The sequence below is a fragment of the Trypanosoma conorhini genome (genome assembly GCF_003719485.1).
Source record: "Trypanosoma conorhini strain 025E chromosome Unknown Tco_14.4_contig_00139, whole genome shotgun sequence".
Taxonomy (NCBI): Eukaryota; Euglenozoa; class Kinetoplastea; order Trypanosomatida; family Trypanosomatidae; genus Trypanosoma; species Trypanosoma conorhini.
This window is the reverse complement of record NW_021704226.1, coordinates 60-24082: the sequence shown is the minus strand read 5'-3', so window position 1 is coordinate 24082 and position 24023 is coordinate 60. Positions and strand designations below refer to the sequence as shown.

The 24023-nt window shown below is 63.9% G+C and overlaps 10 protein-coding genes across 10 annotated transcripts, besides 21 other annotated features; all 10 read left to right on the top strand.

The window, feature by feature from the left end:
* Positions 1–172: 172 nt before the first annotated feature.
* Positions 173–193: a microsatellite.
* Positions 194–219: a microsatellite.
* A 538-nt stretch (positions 220–757) lies between these two features.
* Positions 758–783: a microsatellite.
* Positions 784–788: 5 nt separating this feature from the next.
* Positions 789–2654, top strand: Tco025E_03178 (uncharacterized protein; the record flags this gene model as incomplete). Its single annotated transcript, XM_029370100.1, has 1 exon — positions 789–2654. One exon carries the CDS (start codon positions 789–791, stop codon positions 2652–2654), a length of 1866 nt encoding a protein of 621 aa, XP_029229794.1.
* Positions 2655–2962: 308 nt separating this feature from the next.
* Positions 2963–2981: a microsatellite.
* A 376-nt stretch (positions 2982–3357) lies between these two features.
* Positions 3358–3903, top strand: Tco025E_03177 (uncharacterized protein; the record flags this gene model as incomplete). Its single annotated transcript, XM_029370099.1, has 1 exon — positions 3358–3903. The coding sequence occupies one exon, from the start codon at positions 3358–3360 to the stop codon at positions 3901–3903; it is 546 nt and encodes a 181-aa protein (XP_029229793.1).
* Positions 3904–4168: 265 nt separating this feature from the next.
* Positions 4169–4187: a microsatellite.
* An 18-nt stretch (positions 4188–4205) lies between these two features.
* Tco025E_03176 (uncharacterized protein) lies at positions 4206–6197 on the top strand (the record flags this gene model as incomplete). The annotated part of the gene is made up of 1 exon (XM_029370098.1): positions 4206–6197. One exon carries the CDS (start codon positions 4206–4208, stop codon positions 6195–6197), a length of 1992 nt encoding a protein of 663 aa, XP_029229792.1.
* Positions 6198–6463: 266 nt separating this feature from the next.
* Positions 6464–6496: a microsatellite.
* Positions 6497–6663: 167 nt separating this feature from the next.
* On the top strand, positions 6664–7707 carry Tco025E_03175 (putative nucleotide sugar transporter; the record flags this gene model as incomplete). The annotated part of the gene is made up of 1 exon (XM_029370097.1): positions 6664–7707. The coding sequence occupies one exon, from the start codon at positions 6664–6666 to the stop codon at positions 7705–7707; it is 1044 nt and encodes a 347-aa protein (XP_029229791.1).
* Positions 7708–8167: 460 nt separating this feature from the next.
* Positions 8168–10351, top strand: Tco025E_03174 (uncharacterized protein; the record flags this gene model as incomplete). Its single annotated transcript, XM_029370096.1, has 1 exon — positions 8168–10351. One exon carries the CDS (start codon positions 8168–8170, stop codon positions 10349–10351), a length of 2184 nt encoding a protein of 727 aa, XP_029229790.1.
* A 17-nt stretch (positions 10352–10368) lies between these two features.
* Positions 10369–10387: a microsatellite.
* A 47-nt stretch (positions 10388–10434) lies between these two features.
* Positions 10435–10472: a sequence feature (A-rich).
* A 101-nt stretch (positions 10473–10573) lies between these two features.
* Positions 10574–10615: a microsatellite.
* A 21-nt stretch (positions 10616–10636) lies between these two features.
* Positions 10637–10664: a microsatellite.
* Positions 10665–10880: 216 nt separating this feature from the next.
* On the top strand, positions 10881–11858 carry Tco025E_03173 (uncharacterized protein; the record flags this gene model as incomplete). The annotated part of the gene is made up of 1 exon (XM_029370095.1): positions 10881–11858. The coding sequence occupies one exon, from the start codon at positions 10881–10883 to the stop codon at positions 11856–11858; it is 978 nt and encodes a 325-aa protein (XP_029229789.1).
* A 62-nt stretch (positions 11859–11920) lies between these two features.
* Positions 11921–11957: a sequence feature (A-rich).
* A 40-nt stretch (positions 11958–11997) lies between these two features.
* Positions 11998–12041: a microsatellite.
* Positions 12042–12184: 143 nt separating this feature from the next.
* On the top strand, positions 12185–15112 carry Tco025E_03172 (putative RAB GDP dissociation inhibitor alpha; the record flags this gene model as incomplete). Its single annotated transcript, XM_029370094.1, has 1 exon — positions 12185–15112. The coding sequence occupies one exon, from the start codon at positions 12185–12187 to the stop codon at positions 15110–15112; it is 2928 nt and encodes a 975-aa protein (XP_029229788.1).
* Positions 15113–15502: 390 nt separating this feature from the next.
* On the top strand, positions 15503–15808 carry Tco025E_03171 (putative dolichol phosphate-mannose biosynthesis regulatory protein; the record flags this gene model as incomplete). Its single annotated transcript, XM_029370093.1, has 1 exon — positions 15503–15808. The coding sequence occupies one exon, from the start codon at positions 15503–15505 to the stop codon at positions 15806–15808; it is 306 nt and encodes a 101-aa protein (XP_029229787.1).
* Positions 15809–15934: 126 nt separating this feature from the next.
* Positions 15935–15994: a sequence feature (GA-rich).
* Positions 15995–16052: 58 nt separating this feature from the next.
* Positions 16053–16112: a microsatellite.
* Positions 16112–16134: a microsatellite.
* Positions 16135–16143: 9 nt separating this feature from the next.
* Tco025E_03170 (uncharacterized protein) lies at positions 16144–17592 on the top strand (the record flags this gene model as incomplete). The annotated part of the gene is made up of 1 exon (XM_029370092.1): positions 16144–17592. The coding sequence occupies one exon, from the start codon at positions 16144–16146 to the stop codon at positions 17590–17592; it is 1449 nt and encodes a 482-aa protein (XP_029229786.1).
* A 122-nt stretch (positions 17593–17714) lies between these two features.
* Positions 17715–17749: a microsatellite.
* Positions 17750–18022: 273 nt separating this feature from the next.
* Positions 18023–18050: a microsatellite.
* A 111-nt stretch (positions 18051–18161) lies between these two features.
* Positions 18162–18186: a microsatellite.
* Positions 18187–18398: 212 nt separating this feature from the next.
* Positions 18399–18428: a microsatellite.
* An 80-nt stretch (positions 18429–18508) lies between these two features.
* Positions 18509–18542: a microsatellite.
* A 139-nt stretch (positions 18543–18681) lies between these two features.
* Positions 18682–23463, top strand: Tco025E_03169 (uncharacterized protein; the record flags this gene model as incomplete). Its single annotated transcript, XM_029370091.1, has 1 exon — positions 18682–23463. One exon carries the CDS (start codon positions 18682–18684, stop codon positions 23461–23463), a length of 4782 nt encoding a protein of 1593 aa, XP_029229785.1.
* Positions 23464–23933: 470 nt separating this feature from the next.
* Positions 23934–23963: a microsatellite.
* Positions 23964–24023: the final 60 nt, after the last annotated feature.

Genomic DNA, 24023 nt, shown 5'->3' with positions numbered 1-24023 from the left:
CCGAGGCCAAAGGCTACCAGTACACGTTTGCCGTCACAGCCGTAATCCACTACGTAGGGGCGTTCATACTCGTGCCGGCTGCCGTTGCGGCGCACAGCATGGAGTGGCATCTCCGTCAATTAAAGCAAGCAGGACGTGGCACCGACTGAGATTATGAACTTTTCGTCTTCTCTATATATATATATATATATATCTTTCTCTCTCTCTATCTATTTTTCTTTTCGTGGTGTAGTTGCTGTTTGCTGACTTGTTTAGCTACGCGGCTGTAACCACTTCCTTCCTTTACTTCTTCACGCCCACGCAACGGAGGGGCGGCTCGCTGTGAACGCCAGGGTCCCGGGAGACCGTGGCGGTAGCGTGGCATCTTGTGCCAGCACCGTTCGCCGGGGGGGGGGTCTCACGGGTTGTTGTTGTTTTTACCCTGGCGAAAGTAAAAGAAAAGAAAAAAAAAATAGTTATTGTGATTGTTATTATTTTTTTCAAGGTGAAAAAAAAGGGAGGAAAAAAAGATGGGGGAGAGTGAGGGAGAATGCGTGGGAGCACGGGGATGCAGCCCACCACCTCGCATCGGCTCTTCAAGGGGAACCCCCCGCACTGAGACGTGCACGACTTCTTTTTTTTTTTGTTTTTCGGCGCTGCCACCACTCTTCTCCGCCTTCTCTTCTTTCACTGCGCGCTTCCAGCTGCGGTTAGCCTCGCTGAAGTGCGTTTGTTGTTATTGTTTTTTTTTCTGTTTTCGCCTTAAGGAGAGGCACACGTGCGTGCGTGCGTGTGTGTGTGTGTAGCGTATGAGCGAGGGAGCTTGTGGTAGACGCCACAGGCGGAGGACCCTCCGTGGTGACTGGGCGGCGCTACACAACCCCAATGTCCGACGCGTGCTGGCCTTCTGCTTTATCGACGGGGCGTGCTTTTCACTGTGGTACTCGCAGGTGTTTCAGATCCTCATCAACCGCCTCTCTGGCGACACAACCGTTGGTTGGCTGTCGGCCACCTCTGGTGCGGCGCAGATGGCGGGCGCGCTTATTGCTGGCTTTGCCGTTGGCTTACCACGGCAGACGCTTATTAGGCTTGGCGCATTCAGCGGCATGGTGGCCGCCGCCCTCTCGCTCTTTGGCGTCTCCATGCTGCAGGTGCACGTCTTCTTCTTCTCCGCGATGCTGTGGGGGCTGTACTCCGGGATGGTCTCCACCGGGACGGAGGCGTTGTTCGCCGACAGCATCGAAACCGGCCGGCGCGACTTTGCGTACAACCTGAAGTGGGTGAACCAGACCCTGTGCGACTGCGTCGGCTCCGCAGCCTCGCTCGTCATGCTGCTGAGGCTCGGCAACGAGTGGGACGTAAGCAGCCTGCAGATGCTCATGTACACGGGTGTCTCGCTGCACCCCGTCGCCCAGCTGGCGCTCTTCACGCTGAAGGACAAGTATGCGCTGGAGGAATACGTGGGGGGCCACGCGTCGCAGCACGTCGTTGCCTCCGACGCCCCCGAGGCCCCAGGGCCCGGCAAGGAGGCGACAACACCCAGCCAGACGAGCAGCGACCCTCTCACCTCGAGCGAAGGCGTGTCGTCGACAGAGCACCCTCTGCTCGCCGCACCTGACACGCAGAATCCAGCCGAGGCGGCGACATTGGAGCTGGGGGAGTGCGCAAAATTGTATGAGGCCGGCGTGGCGCAGCGTGAGGCCGTTCTCGCCCGTCTTGCGCTGCGGAGCGCACGAAAGGAAAGGGCGTACCTTGCGGCGCAGGAGGCGCGAAACCCGGCGGCGCGCGCGGTGGCGGCGGCGTGGCACCATGCAACGGCCGCCTTTGAGTGGTCGGCGGTGCCGTATTTGGTGTGCCTCTTTGACTTTCTCGTGGCAGTTGGCTCCGGCATGACGATGCGGTACATCCCGCTCTTCTTCGTCAACGACTACCATGTGTCACCGGTGGTTCTCATGAGCGTGTACATTGCCATCTCCGTCACCACCGCCGCTATATCGACGCTGGTGCGGTACCTCGGGGCGCACTACGTGAGTCGGGTAGCTGCCGTCTTTTCGGTGCGATTGGTGGGCACGACGCTGCTCCTCTTGATGGGTCTGACGCACCTCAATCTGTACATCCTGCTTCCGATATTTGTCCTTCGCAATGCATTGATGAACTCCACCCGCGGCGTCACCCGCAGCGTCATCATGGACTGCGTCTCAAAGTCCAGCCGCGCCAAGTGGTCCGCCTTTGAGAGCTTCTCCTCCCTCACATGGGCGGGGAGTGCGGTGATTGGCGGGTACATCGCCGAGGCCAAAGGCTACCAGTACACGTTTGTCGTCACAGCCGTATTCCACTACGTGGCGCTGCTGGGGCTCGCCCCGGCGCTGTATGGGGCCCGCGAGGTGGAACGGGCCCAGCGCGAACGTCGCTGGAGAGAAGACGCCGAGGAAAAGGGGTGGAAACGAGCCCTGCGTCGTCTGGGCTCCACCGGTGCCGTTTCGCCGACGAACGCGATTGAGGAGCGCGCGGATCCGCAGCAGCCGGCCGAGGAAAGGTCCTGCCACCCTCCGATGAAGTTTGAGTCACACCGCGGCGAGGGAGCGCGTGAAGCACGCGATGCCGCTTGCCGCGTGGAAGTGGCAGCAGAGGCATCTACACGTTCCGACACAAATGTGGCCTCCCGCAGCGGGTAGCCGCTGTTCAATCGGACGGCGACAGCAGAAGCCCTTATTTGGTGTTTTGTGCATCTTATCTCTATTTACTTTTGCCTTGGTTGTTGTTGTTTTTTCTTCTTCTTCTTTTTTGATTTGGATTCGCTTCCTGCCTGCTCTTATTCACTCAGCATGTCATTATTGTTCCTGCATCTTGAGTATCTCAGCACCCCTTCTTTCCTTTTCTTTTCACTCTCTCTATTGGAAATGCACCTGCGCTGTGTGCTTTTTCTCTCACTGTGTGGGTGCCTCTGCGAAAAGGATGCGAGAAACAAGTCTTGCCTTTGTTGTAAATATATATATATATATGTTTGTGTGTGTGTGAGAGAGAGAGAGGGGAGAAATTCGAGTTTATTTGTTTCTTCTTTTCAGTGTTGTTTTGTTGTTTCCAGCTGATGCTCACACTGTTGTAATAACGGAGGGGCGATGGGCACACGCGGCCGCGACGTGGTGCCTGGCGGAAGTGCGGTGGGTTTAGTCGCGGCCCCCCGCCGTCGACGTGCATCTGTGGTGTCTTTCTGCGCAACTTGCTCCCCGCCTTTTGTGCCGTTTTCTTTTTTTTTCTTTTTGCCGTTTTGCTCTGCCGCTGGGCGCGTGTGGAGGGTTGTTGCCGGCGCCCCGAGCCGCGCCGGGAGGAGGGACGCCACTCACCGCCGGGAAAAGGGAGGAGGGGGCGGGGGCGGAAATGGTGCAGTGCGCCCCCGCCGGCGCCGGGGACGCGGCGGAGACGTACGTCGCAATGGCAGTGCCGCTCCTGCACATGCTGCAGCAGCGGCAGACGGCGCAGGCCGCGGTGGTGGCGGACGAGATGCGGCGGCGGTGGGGGGAGCAGGCGGGGCCGGCGACCGAGTTGCTGAGGCTCCTGCGGCCCCACGCCACCGCGCGGCAGGAGCCACCGGAGGAGGAGGAGGACGGCCCTGCAAGCAGCACCTCCGCCGGCGACGGCGGCAGTGACAGTGACGGCAGCAGCAGCGACGAGGAGGAGGAAGACGAGGATGCGGAGGGCGATGCCGCTGTCGAGAGCGGGGACGTGATGCAGACACTGCGGCAAATTATTGAGCGGCTCCCGCCCCGCGACGCCGCGGGATCGCCAGCAACCGCGAGGGCCACGGCACCGGCGGAGCTGGCGGAGGAGACCGAAACTGAGGAGGAGAAGCGCATCTTCAGAGACATCGCTGGGGCCGTGGAGCGTGAGATGAAGCGGCTGGCGGTTATACGAAAGCACCGCTGAACGAACGCGGCACCCGTTGAAGTATGGGGCGAAGCGTTGGACGTGTGCCGCACCACGTGGTGCGGCCCTGTATTTTTTCTTGTCCCCGCCTTGCCTGCGTGTATGCCAATCTTACGAAGAGGCGGAGGCGACGCGCGGTTGCTTACGTGCATGTGCCCCTCCACAGACACACGTCGATGGTGCGCTTTTAAAGGCGTGTACGCGTACAGTTCTTTACTTCTCCCTCTTGCTGTTGTTTGCATTTAGCTCTCTCCCGCTCTCCCGCTGTGTGTGTGTGTGTGTGTTTCAACTGCGAGAGGTCGATGCGGCGCACATGGATACGGCTAGGTATGACGACCGTCACCAACGGAGGCGGCGGCACCACCATCACCAACACAGCTGCAGCACCAGCAGCAGCGGCGGCGGCGGCGGTTGTGCTTCCTCTGCAGTCGCAGCGTCGCATACGTGAAATCATGGTGCGGCGTATACTGCTCTCCTCGAAACCGCTCACGTCGCACGAGTTTGTAGAGCTGGTCAGGCGCGAGTATCACCAGGTAGAGGCGCCCGCACAATCGAAGTCAGGATCGGCGCACGAGGCTGAGGGCGCTGAGGGCCCGGCGACGCGAGCGGCGGGGAGTCGGAGGAGAAGTGACGTGGAAGTGATGGGGGACGCCGCAGCGCATAACCCCGTGGCGTACCTTCGCGGTTACCTCAGCTCTGCGTCGACGGAGACTGCTGGCACGCCGCCCGCCCGTGCCGCGGCCGCTCCCTGCCCTGTTGAGGCAACTGTGCGTTTACTGCTGGCCCTCGACTCACAGTTTCGCCTCTCCTCAGCTGGATATGTGTGCTACCCGAACTTGCCCTCGCTGTTTCTTGCCTCGAGTAATGTGGACCAGGATGCGGCGTGGGTGCAGGCGGGGCGTCGAATCCTGCGAGCGGACGAGGCGAGGCCCCGCGGCAGCGGCGGTGATGTTGCTGTCAGGGCGGCAACTGGGGAGGGCGCGGGGGAGGCGTCCCGCTGGACGTACATGCTTAGCCTTTGGTTCATGCTGGACGCCTTAGCCGAGTCGGTCGAGGCGGTGGGCGAGAAGGGCGCGGCAACCGGCAGCCACGGCGCGCACGCCAGCGCGTTCGTTTCAACGCAGCTCATGCATCACTGGATAGCTGCGGCTGACGCGCGTGAGCTGCCACCGCTGCTGTTGCAGGAACTCGCGGCCGCAGGGCAGCGGGACGTCCCAAGCGCACGATGCGTGTCCACCTCGCTGGAGCTGCGGGAATCTGTGGAGGGGAACGACATGTTCCGGCGCTGGTGCTCCGAGGCCAGGGAGGGCTACATGAGCGACATCCTCCTGCATGCCCCGCAACTCACCCAGACTCACTCGCTGCTGTTGCAGCAGGTCAACGACCAGTTGGCATACCTATTTACCTTCATGCTTGGCGCCCCCATCCCGCTGGGTCGGCTGTCGGCGCTGATTCAGTGGGCGAGTCTTCCCTTTGCGGAGCACTACCGCTCCCTGCTTCACTTCCTCCTCCTCTACGCGGGCAACCCCGCCGTGGCACAGATGGAGCGGCAGTTGCGACGGCGCCGCAAGGCCCAGAAGCGATGGACGGATGTGCTGCGGTCCCGCCTGAAGGAAGCCGATGGTCGCCGCTGGCACCCTGGCAAAAGTTACATGCTGGCGGGTCGCTACGCCTCGCGTGAGCGCGTGGAAGAGACGCCAGGCGCTGCGTTCGGCAGCTACGACCACGGCGGTGCGTCGGGTGGCAAGGAATCGGGGGAGAGACGGATATCCAGCGAGCTGTGTGCGCTGTGGCTGCGGAACAGCGGCGGCACCCTCGTTAACGCGAAGGAGACGGCTGTGTGTCGTTGCCTCTTTTTGCAGCCGGCGGAGATGACGCCGCTTGAGGTGACGACGCAGACCCCGTCCGAGGTCCTGGAGGGTTTTGCTGGGGCGGCGGGGGTGGAGAATGACGTGGTGGTCTTCTCTGTTTTGCCGTACGTCTTCGAGCGCCGTGTCTGCCGCGTAATTCGTGCGTGGTGGGCGCTCGAGGGGCAGTACACCACGAAGGTGCGGCCGAGCGGGGCCGTCGCCGTCGTCCCTGTGTGGCGGCTCTGTCAGCTCTGCCTCTGGGAGCATGAGTACGGGGCCGCCGCGGCTAGCAAGATGATGCTGCACTATTTGAGGTCGGTGATCGTAAGGGAGGCCTCCGTGCAGCTGCTGCCGCCGCCCACCGTGGCCGACGCGACGGCGACGCCCATGGAGGATGCGGGGCGTTGGCTGGTGGCGCTCCGCTCCACGACGGAAGAGCTGTGACCAAAAGAAGAAGAGAGGCCCAGAAGAAATGCTCAAATGGAGAGATTTAACCCCCTGCAAAAGTAAAACACGCATTTCTTCACGGCCGGTTGGCATACGTGGTTGTTTTGTTTTTGTTTTACTTTTGCAGGGGGTTAACTCTCACCATTTGAGCATTTCTTCTGGGCCTCTATCTGCCCCTGCGTCCCTTCCTTGCACAGCTATACTATCTACGCAACCCTGTTTCTTTGCTGCCTGCGCGGTTGTCCTCGTCGCGTCCCTGCAGTTGTTGTTGTTGTTGTGTGTGTGTGTGTGTGTGTTCTTGTGGCGGAGGGCGTTTCTTCCTCTCGCTCTTCTCTCCTTTTTGTTTTCTCCTTGTGTCTGGGCCTACGTCCTTGCGTGTGTCACCTCTGTTTGCGTGTTTTTCTTAACTGTTATTCTTCTACTCGTTGCTGCGGCTCATTGTGGGAGTTGTCGTCGGCGTCAGATGTCGCGTGAGGCGCGGGTGGAGGTCGAGTGTTGTGAGGCGGACGCGCGTGAGGCGCCGCAGCAGGCGCCGGTCGAGCCCCCGCAGTTCGGCCTCTGGCCCGGCCTGGCCCTCGCGGGGATGTACATCGGCAGCAGCATTCTGCTCTTCCTCGCGATACGCTACAGCAAGCTGCTGGAGAAGCGGGGGGAGGTGTCGTACGACAGCACGGCGATTGTGATGTCGATTGAGGCGACGAAGATCCTCGTCTCGGTGGCGCTGCGGTACGCGGCGAGCGGGGAATTTCTGCCGTACAGCGTGACGCTCGGGCCGCGGCGCGGGCAGCTGTGGCGGATGAGTTGGTTCTACCTCGTCCCCGCCCTCCTCTACGCCCTGTACAACAACCTCACCTACCTGAACCTCCGCCATTTTGACCCCGGCACGGTGCAGCTCTTCATGCAGACCCGCATCCTCTTCACCGGGGTTCTCTTTGTGCTGCTGCTCCACCGCTCCCTCTCCCTGCGGCAGTGGGGGGCGCTGGGGGCCCTCACCGTCGGCCTCTTCATCAAGTACTTCTCCCCCACCGTGGTGCAGACGGTGGGGGTGAGCCTGCTGGCGGTCCAGCTGCAGGCGTTTCTCTCCTCCCTCGCCGGGGTGTACAACGAGATGGCCTTCAAGCGTGAGGCCTGCACCAGCATTCACCTGCAGAACTTCTTCATGTACTTGTACGGCTTTTTTTTCAACCTGCTGCTTGGTCTCCTTGTGGCCCCGCAGGAGTACCTTCGCGGGAGCATCTTTCGCCACCCGCACGTTATCTTCATTCCTATCATCTTTTTGGGAGCCCTCAACGGCCTCACCGCGGCGTTTATCCTTAAATTCATCAACGTCATCGTCAAGGCCTTCGCCGCGGCTGTGGAGGTGGTTCTCATGTCAGTGGTGGCGGCCGCCGTCCTCGGCGAACCGCTCACGCAGCAGGACCTCATAGCCGGCGTCATCGTCACGTGCTCCGTCTACCTTTACTACACCAAAGGCTGCGGCAGCGAGGCAACGTTTAAGCCCAAGTAACGAGGCCATTGAAGGACGCAGGAGGAGGACACGGCGCGGGGAGGAGAGGCAACAGCGGCGGGAAGAAATAGAAGGGGGGTGGAAAGGAAAGAGAGGCAATGAAAAACAAAATCAAACTCATCTTGTGTTGACGCCTCGTGGAACTCAGGGAGAGGGAGGCGGGATGTCATCCTCGCGTTGCCATCGAAGCTGCCGTGGGGGTGCAGCGCAGAAGTGTGCCTGTGCGTGACAGTCCTTCGCCGACTTTGCTGGGCGGGCTGGAGTAGCAATGAGGGGAAGGAATGTGTCATTTCAAGCTCTCCCCTCTCCTTGCCGTGCAAAAATGATAACAAATAAGCACATTAAAACTGGTTCCCCTCTCTCTCCCATGCACACACACACGCTCGCTTTCCTCTGTATGTGTATCGCTAGGCGACGAGAAGGGAGCGGCAAGCGAAGCAGCAGCCGCGGCAGCAGTGGAATGCAGCCGGCAGGGATACGTCGCATACGCTCCAGCTCCACTGAGCAGCGGCGTTCGAGCAGCAGCGGCGGCGTCGCCGGGGCCTCGACGCAGCAGCGGGGGTTGTACGACGTTGACGACATAACCACCCTGGACAGGCACCGCCGCCTCTCCGTCTTGGAGGCGGAGCTGCGACGCTGGAAAGAGAAAGCCGCTGTGAGCGCGCGGGACGCCAGCCACCGTGAGCAGGAGCTTCACCGCGTCAAGTACGAGCACGCCACGGCGCGGCAGCAGCTCGAGAGCGTCATCCGTGACTTGTTAGAGAAGCAGAAAAGCCTTTCCGAGGAGCTGCGGCAGAGCCGCCGTGAGGCGCAGCTGCTTCGTGAGGAGGCGGCGGAAAATCATTCGTTGCTGGCAGTCGCGCAAGAGGCGCAGCATCTGCAGCTGCAGCGGGAGTTGGAGGCAAGTCAAAGTCGTGAGGCGGAAGCCGCAGAGGAGCTCTCCGTCGTGCTGGAAAAGCTGTCCAAGGCAGACTCGTATATCAAGACCCTCTCCGATGAGGCCGTGGAGTATCAGCTGGAGATTGAGCGGCTGCAACGGCAGCTTGACACTGCCGCAGAGGAGATAAACCAGAAGCAGGGAGCGAGAGAGGTGGAGCGCAACTTGCGGACGTCTGCGGAGGCGGCGCGCAGGCAAAAAGGTGTCCGGGAATTATGGACAGAGCTGGCGACCGCGGCGCTTGAGTGCGCCGACAGCTGTGACGCCGTGAGTCGTGAGTGCGACGAGCTCATCGACGTCATCAAGGAGGAGCAGCAGCGTGCTGGCCAGAGGCAAAATAGTATTGTCGGCGCCGGCGCCGGCGGAACCGACACTGTCGCGGTGGAAATGGCGGGGAAGAAGGACCCTCCGCAGGGGCGTGTCACATTCATGTCGTGCAAACCCACAGGGACGGAGCTTGAGCGCCTCCTGCACGCGTCACTCGCCCCGCAGCCGCACGGAGACCGCGCTGGCGACGGCAACGGCGATTCCGCCGTTTGGGAGGGCACGAGCCGTGTGATTGCCCGGCTGCTGCGCGGCATGCAGATGGCGTTGCGTGAGGCCAAAGACGACGTCCTCGTCGCGGGCCGTGCCTACGCGGAGTTGTGTCGCGCGGGCCGCGGCGTGGCGGAGGAGGCAGCGGAGCTGCAGGCTGTTTGCGGCGAGGCGCGTTCCACGGCCGCTGCGCTGGCGGAGCAGCTCGCACGCGCGCAGCAGGACCTCCGCACCGAGACGAAGCGCGCGGATCACCTGCAGGCGTCACTGGACGAAACCTCCAACATCATGGCGGAGGCCGCGGCGCTCGCGGAGGAGCGCACCTCCCGCATGGACAAGCTGCTTCGCGAGAATGCAGCCTTGGAGGAGGCGCTGCAGGCACAGCGAGCGTCCCTGCGGGACCGCGATGACGCCGTCGCCGCGGCGGAGCGGAATCTACGGGCGTTGCAGGACACGATGCGGCGCGAGCAGACGGAGTGGTACTCGATGCGTGAGGAGCTGCAGCGCACCAGGCGGGAGGCCAAGGCGGCGCAGGAGGACCGTGACGCGGCGAGGTCTGAACTGCGCGAAGCGGAGCGCAGCCTGCAGAGGCTGAAGGAGGCGGCGCAGCAGAGCGATGTCGACTGCCGGTACCTGCGCAAGTGCATCGAGGAACTGCAGCGGCAACTGGCACAGACGCAGGAGGACCGAGACGCCCTACGTGAGGCGGTGGAGTCGGTGGAGCGGGAGAAGCGACAACTGCTGGTCCAAGTAGACCGCTTGCAGCGGGACGGCGGTGGCGCCGCCACCGCCGCTGGAGTTGGAGGTGGCCTCTACGCCACCGTGCCCGCTTCCTCGCCGCCGCAGCAGCGGAATGGGGGGCAGCGCGAGGAGGCGGAACTGGCGGCGCCCAGTGTGAAGCCTCGCGACGTTGCGTCGCCGCGGCAGCCTTCGCAGGGGCCAGGGCCGATGGATAGAGTGCGATGGTGGGAGGAGAAGCTGCAGGCGATTACGTCTTCCGTGTCGGCATCTACGCCGCTCGTCAGCACTCCGCCGGTCTCTCGAAACGAAGAAAAGTTCGGCTTGACCGAAGATTTGCATCTACTCGCCACGAACGGTGCGACTCTCGCCTCGTTGGCGTACGGAGCCTCGCCGCCGGCGGAGAAACACGATGGCAACCGCGTCGGCATGTAGTGCGTGAAGCGTATTCGTTTTTTTTGTTTTTTTTTTCCTTTAGGTTCTTATCAGCAGGAGGTGACGAATGCGGGGGGCGCCGGTCTGTTTCTACTTGTGTGCCTGTACTCTGTTTTTGTTTTTAACCCCCCTTGCTGTTTGGCCTTCTTTTCAGAGCTGTTGTCTAACGCTGTGATTGACGCAACTTTACTTCATCTGCGTATGTGCATATATATATATATATGTGTGTGTGTGTGCATCTGTGTGAGTGTGTGCGTGTGTGTGCATGTTGGACTGCCGAGTGGTGGGGGAGGGGGAGGGGGAGGGGGAGGGGCGAAGTTCCTCGGCTCCTGTTGTGTTTCAGTATCCCCTTCGCCTCCCGCCGTGTTTCCTTTTTTCTGGTTTTTCCTCGGTTTGTGTGTGTGCGTGTGCGGCTGCAGGGCAGAAAGGGGGGGGGAAGAAAAAAGGCGGGGAGAAGGAGTGGGGGGCGTTGGAGGGCGTCCGACGCGAACACCACAATTCCTCCCCACTCCCGCCCGAAGAGCGTCGCATGGAAGTCGCTGTGGCGCCGTTGCCCTTCCTCGCCTCCGCCGCCGCGCGGGTGCCGCAGCAATGGTCGCTGCTTGCCCACCACCGCAACTCGCGCCAGCCGCCGTCGCAGAGGCACGCGGAGACGTCCTCCACCTCCACCTGCGGCGCGGCGGAGGGAACGTGCGACGGCGGGAGTGTTGGCGCCCCCGCCGGGGCGGTCGCCGCCTTGCCGCGTGGTCTGACGGATGCTCACGAGGAGGAGACGCCGCCGCGCTCTCCGACGGTCTCCACCGTCTCCGTTCTCTGGCGGGCGCCGCCGAGCGAACCCCCCGACGGCCGCGGCGGCGCCGGTGGGGGAGGCCGTGGCTCAGCAGCGTCTGCTGCAGTGGAGCGGGACGGTGGGGGAAACAGACTACTAACGTTCCTGCAGCGGCGTGCCTCTCCGTGCCAGCACGCGGAGGCGGAGGGTGCGCTGGGCGCCTTCGCGGCGGTGCTGGCGCAGGTGCGCGCGGTACACCTTTCGCGGTGCCCCTTGTGTGCCCCACGTCGCCCACCGAACTGGTGGACCCCAGCACGGGAGGAAAAGCGGTGCCGCGAGACCTCGCATGGCAGGCGCAACCGCAGCATCAAAAAGCTGCGGCAACACAAATACGACGACGGTGGTGAGGACGCGGACAACGAGGAGGATTCGGAGCTGGACACTTTGGGGCGTCCACGCACCCCTATAGACGGCGCAATGGGAGACGGGGAGAGGCCGGGGCTGCTGCTAGAGAAGTGGGACACCAGAAACTGCTTACAAACATCCTTGACGGTGGCGCATCAGCGGCTGCGTCTAGAGGCAATGGCGTTTCTTGAGCACGTCTACAGTCGCCGAGAGCATCTCCACGCGACGCGCCCTGCCATGTACGCTGTGCGTCCAGATGCACATCTGTTGCGGCAGGAATGTGCCGCACTTGGTGGCATCGTCCTCGTCGAAGCCCTCTTGCTGGGACTGTGACACCAGCGGGGGGCAAGTATCACACGGTGCGCAGTTGTGATTGTTTTCGTGTCGATCATTAATTTTTTTTTTTTCCTTCTTGTTGCTGTTTTTTTTTTTGCTCGGGCTACGTTTGCTTGCCTGATTTTTTTTTTCTCCCCCTGCCTGTCTGCCTGCCTGCACTCCTGCTCCTGCTCCTCCTGCTGTGGCGGCGGCGGTGGGGATGGTGGCTGCTGTTGCTCTCACTTGCTGTCGCTTCCTCCTCCCTGCACGGCGGCGCCAAGGGCGGAAAGCTTGCGTGTCTGTGTGTGCGGGACGAAGGAAGGAAGGGAAGGGGAAACGGCAAAATGTCGTCCGACGACGAGCAGGGGTTGGGCGATTTGTTTGCCGCCGGCGACGAGGAGGCGGAGGTGGAGTGCCCCATCGAGGAGATTGTCGTGGACCGCGTGCGGCTGAGTCGCGAGGGCGCGACGAACGCGGGCTTCGCGATACGCCTGGAGTGCTTTGACCGCGAGTCGCCCGCGGAGGCGGAGGACGGCGCGGGGCGGCGTCTTCTCCCGCTGCACGTGTACGTCCGCCACAAGCGGCACAGTCTGTGGGGTCACAAGCTGTGGAATGCCGCGAAGTACCTGGTGAAGCGGATGGACGGTGGCATGATTGACGTGCGCGGGAAGGCGGTGCTGGAGCTCGGCGCCGGGCTGGGAGTTCCGTCGCTCGCCGCCTTCCGCAACGGCGCCCGCTGCGTGGTGGTGACCGACTACCCGGACCCCGACCTCCTCGAGATCCTCGACATGAACGTGCAGGCAAACTGCACCGCGGACCTGCTTGACGCCGACGCCGCGGCGTTTCTCGTGCGGGAGGCGGAGCGGCTGAAGCTGGCGCGGGCGCCGGACGCGGGCGACGAGAGGGCGCTGTCCGAGGCGGAACGCCAAGGCGCGCTGCGCACGCGCTGCGTGGTGGAGCCGCTGCTCTGGGGCAAGGAGGAGCACATTCGTAAGGTGCTCTCGTACACCGGCGGCGGCGGTTTTGAGGTTGTGCTGCTCTCTGACATTCTTTTTAATCACGTCTGCAACGACGACCTGGCGGACACGCTTGTGCGCGTCCTGCAGCGCAGCCGGCACGCCGCCGCGTACTGCGTCTTCTCCCACCACCGCGCGCACAAGCAGGTGGAGGACCTGGAGTTCTTCGACAAGTGCGTGGCGCGTGGGCTGCGCTGCGAGCAGGTGGACGAGGAGAGCTACCCCATGATGTTCCCCGACGACCGCGGCCCGGTGGAAATCCGGCAGCCGGTCAAGGCGTACAAAATTGTGCGCCGCTTCGACGACGCGGGGGCGGCGCTGGACCCCGGGAACGACGCCTTCGACGTCGTCATTCAAGGGACGGGGATGGTGCAGTCGATGGTGTCCGCTGCGCTCGCCCGCAGCGGCGTCCGTGTGCTGCACTGCGACGGCGAGGACGACTACGGCGGCGCCTTCAAGACCATGACGGTGGAGCGGATGCGCGCGTACCTTGCGGGTGCCCCCGCGGCACCGCTTGAGGTCGCAGGCGACAGCCGCGGCGAGGAACACCCCCCGCGCCGCCGCGGGGTCATTGCGGTGGACCGCATGGACGAGCTCGAGCCGTGCGAGCGACACCGCTACCTGCTGGACCTGCTTCCAACCCACTACCTCTCCAACGGGGAGACGGTGCGGCAGCTTATTTCCTCTGACATGGCGCGCCACATGGAATTTCAGCGCCTCAGCGGTTTCTTTTTTATGCTCCCCTCGGGCGAGGGCAAGGTGCGACTGCAAGGCGTCCCGCTCACACGCGCGCAGGTGTTTGCGGCCACGCATGTGGGCCTGCTACAGAAACGCCGGCTGATGAAGTTTGTCAAGGACGTGGAGGCGTCGCTCGCCGAGCAGCTGCATGCTCGTACGGCGGACGTCGGAGATGACCCGCTTTCGCAGGTGGCCCTGGAGCGAGCCCGCGTTGCCGCCGAGGAGGCGAAACGCCTCTTCGCACAGGAGGCCGCCGCACACCCCGATGAAACGTTAAGTATGATGATTGAGCGCAAGTACGGCATCAGCGGGGTCGCGCTTGACACCGTGACGCTCATGCGACAACTTGATGCCGCACCCGGGGATCTGCTGCACTCTTTGGAGTTGGTGCGGCATGTGCTTACATCCATCGGGAGCTTTGGTGGCAAGACCCCTTTCCTGCAGCCCGCCTACGGCAGCAGTGAGATGCCGCAGAACATGTGCCGCATTGCCGCTGTGTGGGATGCCACTTTTGTGCTGCGGCGTAGTTTACTTCCGCCCTGTCGTGGTGGTCTCCGTCGGCAGGAAACGGGCGCCGTGGATAGCGCCACACCGTCGATTGAGATGAGTAACCGTCAGCGCGTAAAGGCAAAGGTGGTGGTGGTGCCCCGCACCCTGGCGCGTGCGTTTGCGGCCTCATCTTCCTCCGCCTCTCCCCCGGCTCCTGCCCCGGCATCCACAGGGAAGGATGGCGCCGACAAGAGCCATCCCGAGCATCATGGCAGCAATGAGGTGCGGTTCTCTCGGGTTATTGTGGTGGCGAAGACGCCGCTTGTGTCGTGGGACGCGCTGCGTGCCGCCGGCTGCGCGGGCGAGGCGAAGGCGGAGGCGGAGGACGACGACAAAGGGGAGGAGGCCTTTCCGCCGCTCTTCCTTGCCCTCTGCGAGGTGCGACCTGGGGTGGTGGTGCACGTCCAGCAGGTGAGCGCCGCCGCGGAGCAGGCCCCAGGCGATGGCGGCTCCGTCGTTGTACACTTCACCGCCAATGCGTGGGAGATGGACGCGGAGGAATTGCGCCAGTTCGTTGCGGGCACCTTTGTGCGGCGCGATGGCGAGCCGAACATTGCCGACGCCCCGCAGTTGGCGGAGGCCGCGGTGCTCTTCCTTGCCTCCTTTACTGTTGGGGAGGCGGAGGAGGCGCTGCACGGTCTCCTGCACCCCGCCGCAGAGGAGGGCGCAGACGCTAGCGAGACCCGCAAGGCCCATCCGTACGCCGTGGAGGAGCACCGCAGGCGCCTGCGGCAGCAGCGGCAGCAGCAGCGGCAGATGTGTGGCGGGGAGCCGGCGAGCGGCGACGCCGCCCCTCGCGTGGTGCCTGTGCCGACGCTCTTCGAGAATCTTATCGACGACGGCGCCTATCTGCGGGCTGCGCGGCGGGCGTACGACGAGGTGGTGAAGGCTCTGCAGCTGCAGGAGGGCGGCGGCAGGGAGTGCGTATTTTTTGAACGCCTGCCACCTGTTCCCGGGCTGGAGGCGTGAGCGGCGACGACGGCGTGTGTGCATGTGTGTGCAATAAGGTGCCCTTAAGCAAGTGTTGAGGATTAAACCCAAGGTGAAACGGTGAACAGCGAGAAATGAGAGAAGGGGAGGACGGACGCACGGACGGGGGGAGTGGGAAAAGAAAAAGGGGGAGGGGAAAAAACGTAAGCAGCAAAAGAGGTATACAGTTGAAATAGCAAGGAAGGGAGTGGCGGTGCTCCGCGCGTTGTGGCTGGCCTTCCGCCCTCCTTCGCTCTGCGTGGAGGTGACTGTTTGAGAGGCGCGCCTGCCTTCCCTCGACGGCTGCTCGCTTCCCGTATTCTACGCTTGGTTCTCTGGAGGCCACCGCGGAAAAGGGATCCACATAAAATAATTAGTGGCGGTGGCGCGATGCTGTACGACCGGACAATCGCGAAGTTTTTATTGGCAATCACGACGGCCTTTTACGCGTACTACGTCCTCTGGATCGGGGTGACGCCGTTTATTGACCCCTCCCACTTCACGCAGCGCCTGTTCCCCCCGCGCGAGTATGGACTGCTGCTCGCGGCTGTCGTGATGACGTCAGGCCTGGGCCTCGCCATGACAGCGGCGTCCGTGCACACCATCCGGCAAACAGGCACGGAGGGCGAGGGCAGCGGCAAATTCGCGCTGGCGGTGTGGAACGACAAGGAGGCGCGCGAGCCGTCGTCGTCGTGACAGCTTGCTGACGCCGCGCTAGGCGGGCGACAGTGTGGGGTGGAGTGAGGTGGGCATGTTGTCCTTTTCCTCGTCACGCCTCACGTGGGGTTGTCTTCTTTGCTTCCTCGCACCTCTCACCTCTTCTTCCTTTCTTCTTTGCATTTCTCTATTTCTCTCTCTTTGTGTGTATCCCTCTGTTTCGCTGCTTTTCCCAACGTTTTTTTTGCCTCCCCTGCTGCAGAGTGCCAGAAGTGGCTTTTTCTGTGTGTCACTGTGTGTGTGTGAGGGAGAGTGAGTGGGTCCGTGTGTCTGTTTGTGTGTGAGGAAGGAGAAGGAGGAGGAGGCGTCTGTCAATGACGGCAACTTTGTTTCGGCAGTACATCTCGTGGGTTCGAGAGAACGGGGAGAATGCGCAGAGCCTGGAGCGGCTCACGCAGATGGCTGCCAGGATTGTCACCGACCCACGCAACCTCGTCACCACCGAACTCGCGTGGACGCTGATCAACCTGCACTCGCTCGTGAATAGGACGATCCACGCGACGGCGGGTCGGCGCGTGGGACGCACCGAGCAGGTCGGCATCTTCCTCCGGACGGTGTCTGAGGTGGAGTGTCTGCTGGAGCTGGGCCTCCGTCGCTTCTGCGGCCACGAGGCGGCGTGGAACGTGCTGCTGGCGCTGCAGACCCTCAAGTGCGTGCTCAACCTCTTTGTGCACCAGCAGCTGTTCATTGTGCCGTGGATCTGGGCCGCCGTGCGCCGCCGGCTGCGACTGATGCTGCAGCAGCTCATGCGGCTCCCAGAGTACGGCAGGCGGGCGTCCTCCGCGGTGACGGAGCGGATAACTGCCTCGTTCGTCGGCCGCGTCCCCTCGGCGCCGTCGCAGGCGGGCACGCTTGGGCCCGCAAACACGCGACTCGTCATCCCACGGGTGGCGGTGCGGCGGGTGCACCGCCGGGCCGCGGCGGACAACGACGACCAGGCGGGCGTTGCGGAAACCGGGGCGTCCTTCCCGTGCACGGCGATGGACCTGCTGGGAATTTTGGTGGACCTTCTTCTGGTGCTGCGGCCGCTGCTGCTGCTGTTCTGCGCCAGGCGCGCGTTCCCGGCGGGCGCGGCGGGCATTGCCGTGCTGCCCGTCCTCCCTAGAGCGGGCGACGACGACGACGGGCGCGGCGAGGCGAAGAAAGACGAAGCAGCGGCAACGACGGCGCCCACGGACGCGCCCGTCCGCGACGACCTGGCCCTCGTGCACGCAGTGATGCACGACGGGGTGTCCAAGTCGCTGCTCTCCAGCTGGGGGGTGGGGCTGTCGTTCTTCGGCCTCGACGCCGCGCTCGCCCTGCTCTCGCGGCACATCCGGCGCCACCGTGTGCCGGTGGTGTACATCAACAACGCCGACGACCGCCAGGGGCCCGCGGGGGTTGCCGGGGCCGGGGGCGTGAGGGACGGCGAAGTCTCCTCCCGCGGCGGCGACGCCGGCAGCGCCCTCCTCGACAAGGCGGGAGCCAACGGCAACGGCGACGCCGCGGCGCCGTTCCTGCCGCGGCCACCGACGGGGAACGTGACGGAGTTCATTCCCGCGGTCTCGCGCGACAGTCTCCGCGTGCAGCAGGTGCTTCGCAACATGGCCTTCTCCTTCCTGCGGGACCCCTTCTTCCCGGCGTTGCTGCAGCAGTTTGTGTACAGAAACTTCGTCGTGGGCCGCGTCAACCGCATCCCGCTCTTGGGGCCGATTCTCGCATTTCAGGTCGCCTACTTTCTCTGTAAGCAGCACTACTGCTTCATGTACCTTCTCGAGCAGTGATGGGCCGCAGGCGTGCATGAGTCTGAATGTGTGATGTGTGGGCCGCAGCCGCGAAGAGTAACGGAAGAAGAGGAAAGAAAATAGGGGGAAAAAGTTGGCATCGTCGTTGTCTCCCCGCGGTTAACATGATCAAAAACAAAAACAAAAACGAACAAACTCCGTCGTCAGCAAAACGCGTAAGCGGCGTCTGCACGGAGCTAGGAGGAGAGAGTACTGACAGTTAAAGACGCAAAAAGAGGGGAGGGGGAACGAAACGAAGGAACGACTAAAAAAGAGTGACCGCTGACGCGTGATAGGCTGGGCAGGTGTGTGCTGCTTCTGCGTGCCCACGTCTCTGGTGGAGGCGGTGGCGCAGGGCGGAGGAGGGCGGCAAGGCTGCAGACACAAATAACGACATTCACCGAAAGGAGGAGAGGAGAGTGGAGGGGGTTGTGTGTGTGCGTGTGTGTGTGTGTTGTTATGCGGCGTTAGTTATGGGTGCCTATTTGCTGCTGACTGTGCCGCTGGAGTGCGGCACCGTGACGTGGGCCTCCCAAGCGGAGTCTCGTCGTTCTGGCGTTGGTCCCCCCTTTTTTTTTCTTCTTTTTTTCTTTTGACACACACATTGTGGTGGCGCACGGGGCCGTCTGTTTTAGTTGTGTGTGCGCCACGCGAGAGAGCCAGGGCGAAGCCGCCGCGGGGAGAGGTGGGCGGGAAGGGTCGCACGCGTTGTTTTTTGTGCTTGCTCGCTTCTTATGTGCCTTGGCTGTTGCCTTCTAGTTGCTGGCGGGCGCTGCGGGGGAGGAACCCGTTGGTGCTTCAGCGTGTGTTAGTTGTTGTTTTTTGTTGTTGTTTTTTCCCCCCGTTTTTGCCTCCTTCTCCCTCTGTGTGCGTCTCGCCCTGCTGGCCCTTCACCGCCCCAACGCAGAGAGGAGGAAGCAGCAGCAGCGGCAGCAGCAGCAGCAGCAGCAAAGGAGCGAAGGCGTAGGGGGACCGCCAGGCAGCTCGGAATTCAGCTCGGGGGCGCACCTCTGCGGGAGGGGGAGACACAGCGGGCCACAGCACGCACGCGAGTAGAACATCCCTGCGCGCGGGGCGCGGCCGGCGGCGATGACAAGCGCGGGGGGCGAGATGCAGGCGACGGAGGAGGCCGTGCAGCGCGACGAGGCGGCGCAGGCGGTGGAGGTGGCGCTGCGGCGGTACCGCAGCAGCGTGCGCGGGAAGCTGCTCGGCGAGGCCCTCGTGGAGTCCTCCTCCGTCGCCGCCGCCGCGCTGGCGGAGATGACGCAGTCGCACGCCCGCACGGTGGCGGAGATGAATGCGCAGATTGCGGGGCTGCAGGAGCAGCTCTTCGCCGCGGCGGCCGTGATTGAGGCGTTGGGCGGGCGAGCCGCCGGCGACGACGACGCCCACGCGTCCTCGTCCCCCTCCGTGGCGCAGCGCTCCTTCGCCCTTGAGGTCGACACGAGTTCGCATGAGCGGGGCGATGAGAGCGCGCGGCTAACGGAGGAACAGCAGCAGCAGCAGCGCCTGTCGTCGCTGGGGGAGGAGGCGACATCGGAGGCGTTTCGCACGGCGCAAAGTGGCAGTCGCTGCACAGGCGGAAGCACCTTTGCCGAAGGCGACTCGGCGCAGTCCGCCCTCTGCGCGGAGGTGCTTCACACGCGTGGCACATTGAAGTTGCAGCAGCAGCAGCAAGCGGCTATGGGGACGCAGCTGAAGGAGTTGACCGCGCTGCTGTCAAGGGTGGTGAAGGAGAATGCCGCTTATCGGCAAGAGGTGCAGCTGCTGCGTGCGACGACAGTTCCCGTCGAAGAGCACCGGCAGCTGCTGCAGGCGCGTGATGCGGTGGAGCAGGAGTGTCAAACAGTGAAGCTGGAATTGCAGCGCTTAAAGTCCGAACTGGAGACGGCGTTGGGCGCCGTGTCTCTGCCGCCGCTGTCGCAGGAGGCGGAGGTGAAGGTGGAGGGGACTGGCGTGCTGGATTTGGGGCGCATTCATGAAGGCTACCGTGCCGTGCTGCAAGACCCCTCCGTGTCGGCCGTGCCACCAGCAGCAGCAACCGCAACCGCAACTGAGGACGTTACACACGACTCAAGTGGGAAGGAGCAGACCTTTCATTCGGCACATGGTCCCACGGCGGAGGCTTCGGCCCCCGCACCCGCCTGGAACGAAGAGGATTTGCAGCACGAGGGCCTGTGGAAGACGGCCATTCGAGAGTTGGAGCAGCAGGCCGTCATTGCGGCGTCGCAGTTATCGGCGGCTGAGCGGCTGCGGGAGGCGGAGGGCCGCATCGAGGAACTGGAGGCCATCCAGGCGGAGCTGCGCACCTCGCTGCAGACGCTGGAGGCTGAGGACAAGTGCGTGCGCGAGGACTGCGAGCAGCTGGTGTTCCGCAACGCGGTTCTGACGCAGCAGGTGGCCTCCCTGCTTGTACGCGTCGAACGGCAGCGCCGCACGCTGGAGCGGCAGGAGCGCCGGGGGCCGTCACTGGAGGAGGGGGAGTCGGTGTCCGACTCCGAGGTGCTCCTCGCGGACGAGGAGCCGCTGCGTCCCAACAGCCGCCGTGCGCAGCGGGGCCGCGTGGCATCGGCGGTTCAGTCCCTGCTTGAGCGCCGCGGGGCCGTGTCGGGGGCTGCGACGGGGGCGGGCGAGGGCGCTGTTAGTTTCCTGGACGTCACGCTGCAGCCGGCGGAGCCGCTCGAGGTTGAGGGGGGCGTGCGGACAGGCATGGGCGTGTTCGCCAGGAGCTCGCACCGCCCGCGCCGCTCGCTGGCGCTGCGCAACTTGGGCTCCCCGTCGGTGGAGGTGGACGTCACGCGTGTCCCGCAGCTCCCGGTCACCGACCGGCTCACCGGCGTCGCGCTGGGACGTCCGTCGCACTACGCGACCGTCGGCCCCGCGGCGGCAGATCGCGGCAGCGGCGGCGGCAGCGGCAGAAGCAGCCGCAACGGTGCACGCAGTGGCGCCTCCGCGGACTCGGCGACAAGGACGCTGTGCGTCAGCGGGGACACGGAGGAGAACCGGCAGTTCCTCGAGCTCCTCCGCGCGGACGAGAACCTCGACCGCTACTCCGTCAACTCCGTGGCGGAGTTGCTGCAGCGCAACCAGGAGCTGCTGCAGCAGCTGTACGCGGCGACGCAGCGCGCCGAGGCCGCGGAGCAGCAGCAGCGCAAACGCGACGGCGAGGAAAGTGTGGCGGCGGACGCGGGAAGTCGCGCCACCTCCGACGCCGAGGCCGCGCAGCCGCACCGCCGCGTGAACCGCAAACGTAGGCGGGAAGAGACGCCGTCGGAGGAGCTGCCGTCACAACAGCAGCACCAGCAGCAGCCGGAAGAGGAAGAGGAGGAGGTGGAGGTGGAAAGTAGCGGAGGGGGGAACTCAGTTCAGAGACGTGCGTTCCACCATCACCGTGAAGAAGAGGAAGAATACGACGACGCGGCAGTAGGGGAGGAGGAGGAGGACGGCGACGAGGACGCGCGACGGCTTCCGCAGGTGTCGGACGATCGCTACCTGCAGCTGCAGGAGCACATGGAGGGGCACATGGACGCCGTGCTGCGGAAGCATAGGGCCCAACTGACGCTGACGGACAACGGCCTGGCCGCCTCGCTCCTTCGCGTATTGGAGCTTGGGCGCAGGCCGGGTGATGGCGGCAGCGGGAGCGGTGTTCTCTGCCCTGAGGGCGGCGGCACAGAGGCATCGGCATCATCGGTGGCAGCGGCGGCGGCGGCCACAGCAGGCACCACGCAGGACGCCGTTGTCGCCTCGCTTGTTCGCCTCTGCACGGAGCTGGGGGTACGCGCGGCCAACCAGGCCGTCGAACTCGCCTCCGCCCGGCAGTCGGAGCACGCGGAGATGATGCAGAAGTGCTGGGGAGAGGCGCAGCGTGTCCTCCTCCGCTCCGCGGCGGATCTCCAGGCGGCCATCGCCGGCCTTCCGCACGCCGCAGCGTCCACTGTGGCGCTGCAGAGCGACGAGCCCGCGGCGGCGGAGGTGGGCCGTCGCGGGGAGCACGACCAGGCGCAGCTGCTGCACAACATCACAAGTCTGCTGCGCACGGCGTCGCTGAAGGAGCACACCATTCAGCGCGTCCTGCAGTTGGCGGCCCGGCGGCAGCGGATGGTGCAACGCGCTTGCGCCGAACCACGCCGAGCGGCTGGCGGTGATGAGGAGGAGGATGAGGCACACGACGACGACGACGACGACGACATCGCCGGTGGGCAGCAGGCCGTGCGGCAGCTCCAGGTGAAGCTGGAGGGGGTGCAGTCGCAGTACGAACGGCTTCTCGCAGCCCATCACGAGGAGCGGAGGCAGCACACGACGCTGCTGGATCGCATGTGGCGCATGGAGGAGGAAGCGGCCGCCGCCGGACGCTCCCGCGACGAGGCGCTGGCGCGCATGGCGACGATGATGACGCGCGAGGAGTACGAGGCGACGGTTGACGCTCTCGACACCGCCAAGGCGACCATTGAAGACCTGGAGGCGCAGTTGCGCCACGCGCAGGAAACCAACAACCAGCAATTGGGGGAACTCGACCGCTGGCGGCAGGCCGGCGTGGAGCACGAGCGGCAACGCGAGGCGGACGCCGCGATTGTGGCGACGCAGCTGTCCGAGAAGGACCGCCTTATTGCCCAGCTGGTGCAGCAGAACCACCAGATTGAGTCACGCAACGCGGCGCAACAGGCAAGCATTCGTCAGCTGGAAGCGAGTGCGACGCAGCAGCGGGATAAGCTGGCGTCCCAGTACGAGGATGAACGGGCGCTTCGCGAGCGGCTGCGCCGCGTCGAGCTCGCGTTGCTGGAGCAGCAATGCACGCAGGACTTGCTGTTTTCCATCTTCCCCGACGATCGTGCGCTGGCGGAGAACCGAAACTTGATTGAGGCAATGCGTGGTGAGAAGGAGCGACTCGCGGAGACGGTGGCGTCGCTGCAGTTGAGCCTCGACAAGGCGCACCGAGACTTGGCCTCCGCCCAGCTGCGCATACACGCGGCGGAGCAGGCGCGTCAGGAGGCGGAGCTGCGGCTGCATGAGGCATCCTTGTCTCGGGCCAACGCCGCAACGGCCACGGCGGCCCCGGCCGCAGCAGCAGCAGGAGCGGGGGCGACGACTGCCACGGCGACGGCGGCAGACACAGCGGCGGTGGAGGTGGAGTTGCTGCAGCGCACAAATGCCACGCTACTGGCGGAGCGGCGGGAGTGGATGGAGCGGGAGGCACTCCTGCGTGAGCAGCTCACGGCGCTTGGGCGGGACCCGGTCAGTGAAAACGCGCGGCGCTACGGGCTGAAGGCGACCCGGGGCTTTGAAGAGCAGCTGGTGGAGATGCAGGAACGCTGTCTGGCGCTGCAGGCGCAGGTGGAGGAGGCCAAAGGGGTGCAGGAGACCGTCACACAACTCACCGGCGAGGTGGCATCCCTGACGGCGCAGCTGGCCGCCGCGCAGAACGCCCTGGCGACGCAGCAGGCCTCCCACGAGGCGCTGCGGAAAGAGCTGGAGGCGACGGTGCTGGACATGCAGCAGAAGGAGGAGTCGCACGACGCGGTGAAGCTGACGCTGGCGGAGAAGGAGGAGCTCATCGGCAGCATCACCGGGGCGATCAGCACGCTCGAAAAGGAAGTGGAGAAACTGGACGAGCGGCTGCGCGCCAGCGACGAGGAGCGGCGGCGCCTCTACCAGGACAATGTAAAGCTCATCGAGAACGTCGACGCGCTGGTGGAGGACGTGAGGAAGAAGGATGCGGAACGAAAGGCGGCGCAGGCGGCTTTGGCGCAGGGGCTTGCCTCTGCCTCGGCGGCGGCGGCGGCGTCGCACCGGTGGCGCGGGCGCAGTGCCGGGGGTGGAAGCGGGGCGGGGCCCACGTCCATCACCGGCTCCCTCGGGAGAACTCCCACTTAGAGAGAGAGAGAGCCGCCGGTGTGTGTGCGCGTGGTTGCGGTACCCTGATTGCCTTTTTTTTATCTTTTTTCAAGAGGCATGGCTGCTACTGTTGCTGCTGCATCGGTGTGCGTTGGCGGCTGCTTGCGAGGAGGAGGAGATGAAGTATAAAAAGAGAACAAGAAGGAAGGGAGCATGCGAGAGGGAGGAATAAAATGGTGAACGTCCCCTTGCAGAGGAATGCTGTGAGAACGGGGTGAGAGGAATGGGGAGAATACATATGAAAAGCACCTTGCGGCGTGTTGCTTCCAGCGAGAAGGCCTCTAAAGGGGAGTGTGGCCCAACGAAGCAGCGCTGTGTGTGAGGCGTTTTTTCTTTAAATTATTATTTCGCTTTTCTCTCTCCCCCGTCCAAACACGCAGGCATACCCCATGCAGAGAAAATGATGGGGCTTCTTGGCGATGACGCCGCGTGTACGTGCCTCTGCATACTGTCTGTGTGCCTGAGTGTGAGTGTGTGTGCTTTTTTTTTGTTGGTTGTCTGCGGGTCGACTTGCGTCACCGCTGCCTGCGCCGCTGCTG